This window comes from Sus scrofa, chromosome 6 (assembly GCF_054392235.1).
Source record: "Sus scrofa isolate SSC_HxYL_T2T_F1_AM1 chromosome 6, Sscrofa_HxYL_maternal_Yorkshire_Landrace_v2.0, whole genome shotgun sequence".
In the NCBI taxonomy this organism is placed as follows: Eukaryota; Metazoa; Chordata; class Mammalia; order Artiodactyla; family Suidae; genus Sus; species Sus scrofa.
The window spans coordinates 136283798-136295983 of record NC_139388.1 but is presented as its reverse complement, the minus strand read 5'-3'; the positions used below and the strand labels follow the sequence as shown (position 1 = coordinate 136295983).

The 12186-nt window shown below is 33.6% G+C and overlaps 1 protein-coding gene across 22 annotated transcripts in view; it reads left to right on the top strand.

The window, feature by feature from the left end:
• Window positions 1-12186, top strand: part of ADGRL2 (adhesion G protein-coupled receptor L2) — a 190459-nt gene that overhangs the window by 137769 nt on the left and 40504 nt on the right. For 21 of the 22 annotated variants that reach the window (XR_014805165.1, XM_084959058.1, XM_021096397.2 and 18 more), the window contains 2 exons: window positions 4972-5772; window positions 11650-11943. Coding sequence is in view for 21 of the 22 variants with exons in the window: in XM_084959058.1 (XP_084815184.1) it covers window positions 4972-5772; window positions 11650-11943 (1095 nt within the window). In the remaining variant the exon portion in view is untranslated. The remainder of the gene's footprint in view (window positions 1-4971; window positions 5773-11649; window positions 11944-12186) is intronic. The other variant, XM_084959052.1, reaches the window with a different exon arrangement.

Here is a 12186-nt window from a genome sequence, read left to right as displayed (position 1 = left end):
CTTACACATCCTGTGAAGGCACTCTCTCTTCTCTGCCTGCAGTTTTGATAAATTGGCTTTTTGTGGGCTATCAGTTAAAGGCCAAACACAGATTATCTTTTCTTTTCATTCCTGCTCTGTGTTCCTGTGTTACTGTGCAATGGATGCTTTTTATGTTTTCAGTATTTTCTATACTATTTGTAGGACTGGAAGCCTACTGAGTACCCTGATCTTTCGATTGTTTCTCCTGTGTGTAGAGTTGGTGGCTTACATAATCATTCTCCTGTGCCACTAGAGGAACATTGTATTCTTTTGAGCTAACCAAAATTTTGTTCCATAAAGTCACTTTTGCTTGGATTTAGCATGGTTTCTGTTCTCAAATTAGAAAAGGAGTACAGCATCCATTCCCAAACAGTGGAATCAGAGCTGCCAAGAATTGTTGTCTCTCTGGAGCCAGTTCCTGTAACCTAGTCTGTAGCTCAAGAACAGTGTTAAGAAAATATTATTTTCAGACTTTTAAGTGATTTCTTGCGCTGTTTAAGAAAGAAAAATGTGGATATCTTCTGGAACATCTAACTTTCAAAATTTTACTTTTTCAGTTCTCCAGAAGTATTATACATTGTGTACTAAACTTGCAAATAGCTATACTCAGAGAAGTATTTTTTTCTTTTTAGTTCTTGTCCTAAAAAAAAAAAGCAAAACCGCAGTAATTAATTTGCTGTTACCTTTCTAGATGTTTGCACGAGGCAGAAATAAGCCAATGCCTTTTTTAAAACTACTCCTTGATTAAGAATAGAAGTAATTAAAATTCCTATATACCGTACAGTAGTGACACACTATAAATTGCATGATCTTCACTAATATTATTATTAATGCAAAGGATCTTTTTAGATTGTTCTGATCTTACTTAGGACTGTGTGTCTCCTTAATCTCTTTTCTTCATTTTCCTGTCCTTTTGTTTCTTTTTGCTTCTGTCCATTATAACCATCCCTTATAACTGGTTTTATTTTAAGCTTCTAGCTTTCATTTTCTCCTTGTTTTAATAGTGTTTTGTTACATTGTAATATTTGCGTATTCTTTTGACACTTCACTTCATTGATAAAAACTGTCACCATCAGATACTATTTAGTGTGTGTCTCTTACCACCTGGCTTTATGCCAGTTTCTACCCAGAACAAATTTTATAGGAGCTTATCCATTCCAAACTGTTTCCCTCTTATTTAAAAAAATACTCAGAAAATTTCCATGATCTTTGAAAATCTTATAATAAAACTTATCAGTAGAGTACATTATAAATGCTGTTGTTTGTTTTACTTTATATGTTTATAGGCAGGCACATGTATTATATTTGATTAGTAATTGAATGAATGTGTGTTTAAAAGAAGTCATAAGGATCTTGTAGGATAAAGGAGAATAATGAGATTGGAATTTCCATATCCTACAGGCAGGATTGAGTTGTCATTTTTGTACCTTTTAATTTCAAATTATCATTAAGTTATTAAAATTATACCATAATTTCAGCTGTAAGTTTTATTTGAGGAAAAAATAACCATTACTAATTGAATAAATTATTAATGAATAAACATAAAATTGTTCAAAATGAAATAGTGTGTCACTTCAGATACAGAGTATGTAGGCTTTAGTTTGTGTGGGTCTGTTTCTTGTTTTGCACAACCATGTTCTCCACTGATGTTAGTGGGTCATGTGCTTATGTTTGTTTTATAGAATAGTAAATACATTGTTATGAATTAATTTATACAGTCTCTTAAGACCAGTTGCAGTATATATTTGTAATGAAGAATGCTAATTTGATTAATTTTATTGTATTTTTATATTTTTCTGGGTTAATAGAATTTTGGCTGATTGGACAGATAGCTAACCTTTGGGTTTTCATAAAAATAATAGTGTAAAAATATTTTGTTTTAAATATTTTTATTTTATACACTTCATCAGTCATCAAAAATTTTATTTAATTATTGTTTTTATTTTTAACCTTCGAGTGTTACTTCTCAATTTTCATTAGATTATAAATTATATATCCATTTTGTTTTCTTTAATGTAAGTGATATCAGCTAAATCACAAATGAAGACTTTCTCATTTAATATTTTGCTCAGTAATGGCACTGTCATTTTAGTGTATCAAATAATAAAACAGGAATTTTCAATTAATGGAAAAAATATATACTACATCCTTTATTGAACTTAAGTTCTGTTTGAAATACATATTTTAAAATGTATTATTCCCATCCTTTGCATTTAATTGATTTATTTCAGTAAAATCATCCTTTCCTTAAAAAAAAAAAAAAAGTATAGCTGTATATAAGGATAGTTTGAGAAGGCACAGCACTAATGATTTCTTTTATCCTCGTTTCCCCACCACGCCCTTCCGTTATTGATTCTAAGCAGGTATAATGTCGCTCTTCACTGAGGAGTAATTTTAGGACTAGTGCTTTACAAAAAAGAATTGTTCCATGTCAGTAACACTGAATTTCTTCTTTTTACTGGATATAGTCAGATTTACGCATTAGTAGAGCAAGTATGTTTCCTGAAAGTAGTTAAATAGACCACATTGGATGGGGGGGGGGGTGTCTTAATGCAGAAGGTTTCCTATTGCAAAAATATTTGTGCAATATGTTTCTCCCTAGGGTAATTTCAGGCGGTCAGCGATTAATCCTGATGAATTATTGTAATTTTAAAAAATTAATCAAGCTAAGGCATCTTAATGAAATGTGCAACTACAGTATCTTTGGGTAATCAGTTTGGAGATGCAGTATTAGCACACCCTAATGCATTTTAATAAGGGAAGAGAGAGAATGACAGACATTAATCTGGTCACTTTATGAAATTCAGGCAACATACTTCAAAGCCTATATACAATCTAAAATAGTATTTTATGGTTTGTAATTATTAGAATACTATTTACCAGCAAGAATCATATATAGCACCCTTCCTAACTGCATAATCCATTTCTTTAAACTTCTTAGAGGGAGGATTTTTATCTTCTGTAACTCTACTAATCAGGTTTGTTTTATGAAAGCATTTACCTTTTATGGGGTCTGTGGAATCAAGGTATTTGCTTTGAATGCTTGATATGATTGTTGTTGCATGCTAGCTTGCTTTTTGTGTAAACTGATGATGGTAGACAATGTCATAATAAGCTAACCATAATTCTTTCTTCCTTTTTCTCCTTGCCTACTGTGCTTGCTTTTTCCTTGTATGTATTTTGCTTACTTTTTTTAAAAATAGACTTAGTATTACAAGTTTGAAATATAAAATGTAAACAGTTTACTAAGAATTTTATAATATGAAGTATACATAAATGCAAATAAGTAAATTTACTAATTATTAGTGGGGAAGAAAGGAACTACCTTACCCCACTCTTCAAAATAACTATTAAAATAGAGGAGGAGGTTTATATATTCCTGAAAAGGAGGCAAATTTTCTTGTAATTAAGGTGGACTTTCCTAGAAACAGAAAATTGAAACATGTACTGAGATACATAATTATATATTTCTTCTGACATAAATATTTTTGAAAGATGTAACATCCATTTTCATTAGATCTGACCTAAGCTTCAAAATTGATTTTTATAAAGATATTTCCCTGTTGTTATGCTTGCATAATTTTAGTCAGTTCACTAATGAGGTCATATGATAAAATAAGTGGGGGTGATACACCTGTGCATGCATTTGTGTCTATAGCAAAGTAAAACTTAAGAATGCTGAGTGACTTTGGAAAGGCAAGAGTATGTATACCATGCATTAGCGAAGAGTTTCATTATTTATTCAGGTACACTAAGTGAAGCAACATGCCAACATACTTGTATTGCCTCCTTAATCTACTAAAATGATTGATCAATGTTCTTTTATGTAACTTTAGTATCTTTCTCCTGCTAGGTTTTCCTGTTGTGTGTTTCTCTTTATCCAAAGTAGTGCAGCTCTTATTCTTCCTATATTTAGCATCTGTTACAAATTCAGTCTTAGACTAATAGTCAATTTATTTTAATCTTTTTTCTTTTTTCCTTGCACTTTTTTTTTTATTTTTCTTCCGATGCTTAAAATAGAAGTGGAGCAAAAAGGTAAATAACGTATACAGTTTGAACCCCAGCTCCCTGTTATGTGCCTTATGGATGTTACCTTCTCCCTTCCCTTCCCCCACAACACTCCTGACATTAAAGTATAATCAGCAGGATTTCATAAATGCACCTCATAAAGAAGTCGACTGTTGACAATGAAATTATGTGACTGCTAAATCTGGTGTTGGGGTCAAATTTCTGAAGTCGCGAGGGGGGAGCTGTCCTTTCTCTGTTCTTTTCACCTTTTATCTCTTTTTCTGACACCCTTGGATATTTTATTATTAAAGTGTCATCTTGCCTGGCTTCCAGAACCCACTCCATAGCATGCCATGGTTACAGGGTCTCCTGATCGTTTCATCACAGCTTTCCTTGTATTTACTTTTTTCTGCTTCTAATTGCATTTTCCGAATATTTACATTCCTTCAATTGAAGCACTTTTGTTTTCAGTCTGACTTCCGTAGAAGTTCTAAATAAGCCTTCACATTGGGTTTTTTGTTTTATTTTTGTGCTTTGCTTTTGGGGGCTTAGAAGGGGGTTAAGGGAGGGGGAGGGCACAACGTTTGGACTAAAATAAAGTACTTTGCTCCCTGTTATGCACAAAACTCAAAGTTTTAAAGCATAAATTACCAAATTATAAGATAAAAACACATAGCAAAAAATACCAATTGCAAGCTCAGTTATGAGTGATAAACTTAGGTTTTATTTGTGAAGATAAGCCCCAGCCACTTTGTATGCTGGTACAATGATTATGGTAGCTTGAGGAAAGAAAGGTGGTCCTTGTATTAAATATAAATTTTGGAAAAATTGAATGTCAATAAAGTGAATTTTTCTCTTTTGATCTATAGTCATTAAAACTTGTATTTGCCTGTATAAACTTTTAACTTTGCTTAATTTTTGTCTTTTTTTTGTGACTGTTAGTTTTTGTGTGCCCTGGGACCTTGAAAGCAATTGTGGACTCACCGTGTATATATGAAGCTGAACAAAAGGCAGGTGCTTGGTGCAAGGACCCTCTTCAGGCTGCAGATAAAATTTATTTCATGCCCTGGACTCCCTATCGCACCGATACTTTAATAGAATATGCTTCTTTAGAAGATTTCCAAAATAGTCGCCAAACAACAACCTATAAACTTCCAAATCGAGTAGATGGTACTGGATTTGTGGTATATGATGGTGCTGTCTTCTTTAACAAAGAAAGAACAAGGAATATTGTGAAGTTTGACTTGAGGACTAGAATTAAGAGTGGAGAGGCCATAATTAATTACGCTAACTATCATGATACCTCACCATATAGATGGGGAGGAAAAACTGATATTGACCTAGCAGTTGATGAAAATGGCTTATGGGTCATTTATGCCACCGAACAGAACAATGGAATGATAGTTATTAGCCAGCTGAATCCATACACTCTTCGATTTGAAGCAACATGGGAGACTGTGTATGACAAACGTGCTGCATCCAATGCTTTTATGATCTGTGGAGTACTGTATGTGGTCAGGTCCGTTTATCAAGACAATGAAAGTGAAACGGGCAAGAATGCAATCGATTATATTTACAATACCCGCTTAAACCGAGGAGAATACGTCGATGTTCCCTTCCCCAACCAGTACCAGTACATTGCTGCAGTGGATTACAATCCAAGAGATAACCAACTCTACGTGTGGAACAATAACTTCATTTTACGATATTCTCTGGAGTTTGGCCCACCTGATCCTGCCCAAGGTAAGAATGGTTGCTTGCAAATGTGTATGTCTTTTGTGAACAGCTTACTTTTAAGACTTCTGAATTTTCTTTTCCCTTTCATGGTTAAAGGGCAAATGATAATGCTGTGCCATTTTCAGTGGTCTCACAGTGTGTACACTTTAGCATTACTTGGTTCATTTTCTTTAAATGTTGGTTTCAAAAAATTGTAACGTCCTTGGGCAGTTTAGATTTTCATTGCTCAATATGTGATGCCTGCTACAAACCTGTTAGCTTTGTGTGTTTTTTTTCTACCTGACTTCTGAATTGAGTATAATCTATGTGCAGACCTTTTAACTTCTTGGCGCCAGTGGTCAAAGGAAATGTATGTTAGGAAGTCCCAGGAGAATGGCTAGGCTTGATGCACAATGCCAGGCATATGTGTTCTAAAGTTTTGGTGTCTGCTCTCTGGGTTGGAGAAGGAGTTATTCAACATTTTACTAGATCATCGTGTAAAATTACGTACTTTTCTTAACTAACAAATTTGTGATGGTTTTAGGTCAATATTTCTGTGACTGGAACTGTCACGCATAGGCTAAATATTAAATGATTCCAAGTGTTGATTTATAAAGACAGAACTGCTACTATTTTTTTTGGATTTGTGTTCTCTTTATGGAGGATCATTACCTAATATATTTTTGGAAATACATTATTTTAGCTCATCAAGTGAATTAATTTCTGCAGTGAGTAATTTTTGAGGGGAAATTAAATGAATATTTCATTAAAGTAAGATTACCTTATACTCGTGATAAAAGAATGACCTATTAATATATTATTATTGAGCTTTGACTAATTATAAGTCTTTTCTATTTGGACAATAATATTTGTTTTTTAAAGATCTGAATTAATATTTCAATTTTCTGAGTTAATTGGAATTTTCACATTATTGAATTACCTCAGAATTGTAGGAACAAGAATATTTTTTGAAGTGGTTGAATCAATCTATTCAACAAGGTGGAATAGAAATTAATGTCTTTTTCTTCTGTTAAAACCATGTACATTCACATACTTAAACGAAACTACATATACACACATATATTTTAAGGCATAATGTTACTAAATGCCAAATATTGTCATAGGGTTAGAACCTCAAAAGCAGAAGCCTTTTCTAGTTAAACTTGTAATTTGCGTCATAGAATACCAAAATAGATCATTTTTGTCCATGACCTAAGAGCATAATGACATAGGACTTAGGGCAAACTCTTTTTTTTTTTTGTCTAATTCATGTACACCTAGAATTTGTTGGCTTAAAATTGTAACAATGTCCCACTGTTAAACTTTCAGCAATGAAATCTTCTGTTATGGCATAAATGTCTTTATTGATAATATCTTAGTATTCTTTATTTTTAAATTCAGGTATTCTTCCTCTTGAGACCAGCAATTTGGGATAGCTCCTCTATCCCAGTGGTTTTTCTAAAAGCTGGTGCCATGCTTCTCTATCCTATAGGTTTGTAAAAGGCCAAGGTCAATAACTAACAAAATTTGACGTGGTTGTAGATACTTGTATTCATCTTTTTTGTATAACCTCTGTTACCCTCACGGCCATTAAATTTGTTTGGGGTGGCAGTAAATCTCTAAAAGAAAAAAAAAAGAAAATGTTAAATGTAAACTCATAATCAAGCAGCACTTGATGCTGAGTACAAATTTAGCTCAACAAAGAAACATTGCCCCTCTTCCATGTCACAAGTACTGTATGCAATACAAGATGGGTAATGTCATTTTCCATGTGTGACTTATGTTCTAATAAGTAATTTGATCCATTTCAGATGAAAAAAATCTTTGATGATTTAGGTGCTTTTTGGAAAATACAGTTAACTAGCTTTGAAATTGAGAAATTTGGACATATTTTGGTAACTGTGTTTCTACAGCTTAGTTTTGTTATCCTAAATAGTTAGCCATTCTTATACATTCCCAGAAAGTAAAAATCATATTGACCCCTTATTAAGCTCTTAATGGTAAAAGTTTTATTTGACCTAAATTTTTCTTGCTGATTTTTGAATTATTTTCCCTTCTCTTGCTCTTTATGCTTTATTTTTGACTGCTTTTAGAGAGATTCCTGCTTAACTCATCTAAGACGTGTGCTGGTATAAATGTAGACGAGGCCTTACAGAAACTGTCCTGGCCCATACATTTAGGTCAAACCAATAAGCCATTGTAAGCAGGTCTTATGTACTGGATTGGCTACCTTGTATGTAGCCAAGGTATACGTTGTGCTGTAAAGTGGATAATTTTTCATTGTAGACTATTTCATACTGTATTAGCTTTAATACTTTTTCCCATCTATAAATTCAAGCCATTTATTTCTAACAGCACAAGTGTATTATTGCTTTGCCTTGATGTTTTCAAATACATCTTTCTTTTTTCTTTGACTTTTTAGTGTTCTGCGATTATGGTTAATTTGCTCCATTTCCTTAAACTAGGTCTGTTTTTCCTCTTTTACTTTCTTCTTCTATAAAATGGGCTTGCAAAAAACCCATTTTAGTCATATATTAATTCTTTTCTGTGTCTTAGTTTCAATGCTTTATAGTTACTTAATCCTTCTGCAGATCTCATATCCCAAATATTATTGAAAAATATCGTCTTGTGTTTTGACAGTTTCTGAATATCTGTAATCATGAAGTATGACGCTTAGACATGAGGGGAAATTTAATCAAGAGGCCAGTTAAGCTTATTACGTAGGAAGTGTTTATCATTGAATGCGTATTTCTTAAAACTCCTTTCCCCTGATGAGGAATGCCAAATAAAAGATGATCATTGCTTTTAGACATTGAATAAGGATAAATTTAATAAATCTGCAGTTTCGCCTTACCAGACTACAGACTCATTCTAGCTGTAGTTCATTCAGTGAATAATGGGTGAGTTTTTGGATTTGAAAGAGAGAAATAACTGCCCTTAGCATAAATACATATTGTCCTTAAAATCTTTTCAGACAGGGAAAAAGTTGGTAATAAAGAACAAGTTCTTAGTAAATACCCTCATTGGAAATACTAAATACCCTTAGTAAAAACCATTCTGTATGTGCTGTAGAAATCATGAGTACCTATTGAATATAAGGATTATTGGCACCATTTCTAGGTCTTGGTCATCAAAGGATAGTAGTAGGCAGAATGCTAAGTCAGTTAATCTATATGTTTGATATGCGGTCCTGGTAACTTCTGGGCTCTGTGAAGTAGGGTTTAGATGACGATAAAATTGTATTGTGAGTTCCATGTTTTCTGTTACCACTTCGAGAATCTTCTTGAGTTTTGACCCTTTGGCACATATGAAACTTTATTGCTCCAGTATTTTATGTTATTTTCCCAACATTTTTTCTTCTTTTCATGATTTATGCAAAACACAGTGTCAGTTAAATGCTCCAAAATAAGGACAAATTGCTTTGGGGGTGCCATACTTCCCCAGAGTCTATGAAAATATTTTACCTAGAAAAATAAGTTCATAACATTTAAAACTAGGGACAAGTGACCTGAACAAATTGGTTAACCTTATCCACTGCTCAGTTTTCTTGTCTGTAAGAGGAAGATAATCATATTGCCTACTTCATGGGGTTGTGGTAAGGATTAAATAAGATGATCTGATGATCCATGAATGGTGATTAGCAGAGCATCTGGTGCATAAATGTTGAATAAGTGTAAACCTTTATCATTATGGGATGCCCTGTTGTGACCTGTCTTCACCTAAGTAAAAAAAAATAATGATTTTTAGAAATACCGCTGCATTCCTAAATTAGAAAAACTTACTTTCCTTGAAGTTGCTAAACTTTGTCCTTATAAAATCTTATAGTTGTCCTCCTAAAGGGTTTAATTTTGTCACTTAAAGTTGACTTTCATTTTATTTTCATATCCCAATATTTCATTGATTTACCTTTGAAGAATGTGTTGCTTCCTTTTAAACTTCTTTTGATGAACAAAAGGTAAAAAGGTATGAGAATTTATTATCAATAACACATAGAAACAAGCTATAGAATGTTGCATGAAATTTTGTGTGTTTAATAGACATCATTTTATTGCCTACCTTCACTCATTTATTATCAATCTTTACTGATGCTTAGCTAACAGATCACTAATTATAGTATTGTTAATACATATTTCAGTGATTAAATATGTACTAATTAGTATAGATGTCAAGGGATACATCAGATTGTGTAGCACTAAACTATTTTGCTCTGCCCTTTTCTCTCTGTGCTTGGATTCCCCACTCCCCTTTAAGATTTGATTCCGCAGCATTCATTTGACACTTCTGCAAAAGATTGTGATGCTTTTGACAAATGTTAATTGAGAAAGCACTGAAAGCCTGGCTGCATTGTAATCAAAAGAAAATTACGAGGTTTAACAAGATGTCAGGAAAGTGCTTTACAGAAAGATAGACAGGTTTGAATAGGTTTCTGCAGCAGCTGGTTAGGCATGATGTTTGACTAGTGTACACAGCCTTCTCTCATATGGTCAGTGACTTGATGCCCTGGAAATAAAACACTTGATTAATAAGTTTCTCTTGCAATGGAATGAAAAAGTGTGTAAAAAGTATGCCTTGCAACTTATTCAAGACGTGTGTCACTACTAAAGAACTAGAAACAGGTGCACTCTTTCTGATTAACTTGTTTTTGGACTAGAACTTAAAATAGTAATTGTGTCAGTGATAATATGAACTTGTTTTCCAATAAATTTTGATGTTCTAGTTTGTTTCTTATGTATAGCAAAAGTGTAAAGTAAGGTAATGTTTTATAAGATTATTTTAAGAAATAGTTATTTTAAATTTGCTCTACTCATCAATTTAAAGGCTCACATGTATAAGGTCTTAAGAGTCAGTATTCTATAAATACTGATAAAAATTTAGTGTGATCACCTAATAGATTTTAATCAATACCATTAAATTTTACTGACAGAATTTTTGTTAATTAAATGACAATAAATGAAGAAAACGTTGTGTCATTTTTTTTAACAGTTTAAAAGTAAGGTTGGAAGTCCAAAATAACCTTAAAATTGTTTTTCTTTTTAAATTTCTACTTCTAAATGGATAACTCCCTGTTAAGGGCCAGTAGGATATGTGGGGTTGGTTTTGAATTAGGCAGATTTGATCCAACCTGTTATCTTGATAGGAGATTGCATTATCACCTCTGACCAGAAATAGTTGCTTTTTCATACTACGGTTTTAAAAGTGAATCTTCCGCAGCCTCAGATGTTTTCTTACGGAAACAGCAAAAGCATGCCAGGCACATCTTCTGTTTGAATCTAATCAGGCATGCTCAAAAGGCTCTCAAGCAAGAATGGGCTGCTGGGTGGAAAGATGTCACAGTATTTGTTTTCCCTCAAGACGTAAAGATGGTGACTTGAAATTTTCTCTCGTCCTGATTATATGTAATGGTCAGACTTTTGCTGATACTTTGAACTTCATTGCTTTAGTGTATGAATTTATATAAGAAAATGAGTTTTCTAAATGACTGAGTAGGGATGTACTCTATTGGATATGTACATGGAAACGTTCTCTGAAACTGTCCTTCATTTCCTGTTAGATGACATGTGATAAAATTATACATAAACAGTATAATCAGATACTTCATTGTATCTGATTATACAAGAAGTAAGCCTAACACAGAGCCATAGAGCAAAGTAAGCCTAACACAGAGCCATAGAGCAAAATTTACAGTAATTCCTAATCTGCCATTGCTTAGCCAGCAATATGAATTGATTGGACCAAAGGAAGAGGTTTATTCTTCTGCCCACCCTGTAGAGAAATTCTCAGTAATTCTCCTTTTGTTGGTGTCGGGGTAGTTGGGTGGATGGGGTTTTGTGTGTGTGCGTGCACACTTTCACATGCGAGTGTGAGTGCGTGTTTGAGATTAACATACTCATCTTTTTTCCATAGTGCCTACCACAGCTGTGACAATAACTTCTTCAGCTGAGCTGTTCAAAACCACAGTATCAACCACAAGCACAACTTCACAGAAAGGCCCCATGAGCACCACTGTAGCTGGATCGCAGGAAGGAAGCAAAGGGACAAAACCACCTCCAGCAGTTTCTACAACCAAAATTCCTCCTGTAACAAATATTTTTCCCCTGCCAGAGAGATTCTGCGAAGCATTAGACGCGAGGGGGATAAGGTGGCCTCAGACACAAAGGGGAATGATGGTTGAGCGACCCTGTCCCAAGGGAACAAGAGGTATTTCCTGTCAGATACTATAAATACAAGGTAAAATTTAGGTTAAATAGGTTCTGAATTACACTGGAGTGATTTTATTTGAGGAAAGAGATAATTACAATAGCTAACATTGTTCTTTCTGTTACTTTGGTAATCGAGCCTGTGTGGACATCTGAAAAGTTTTTAAACTATGAAAGTCATTTAAAGTCAGGCCCTGAATGACCTCTTAAAGACCTAGGTCAAGCCTGAGATTTTTGCCATTGG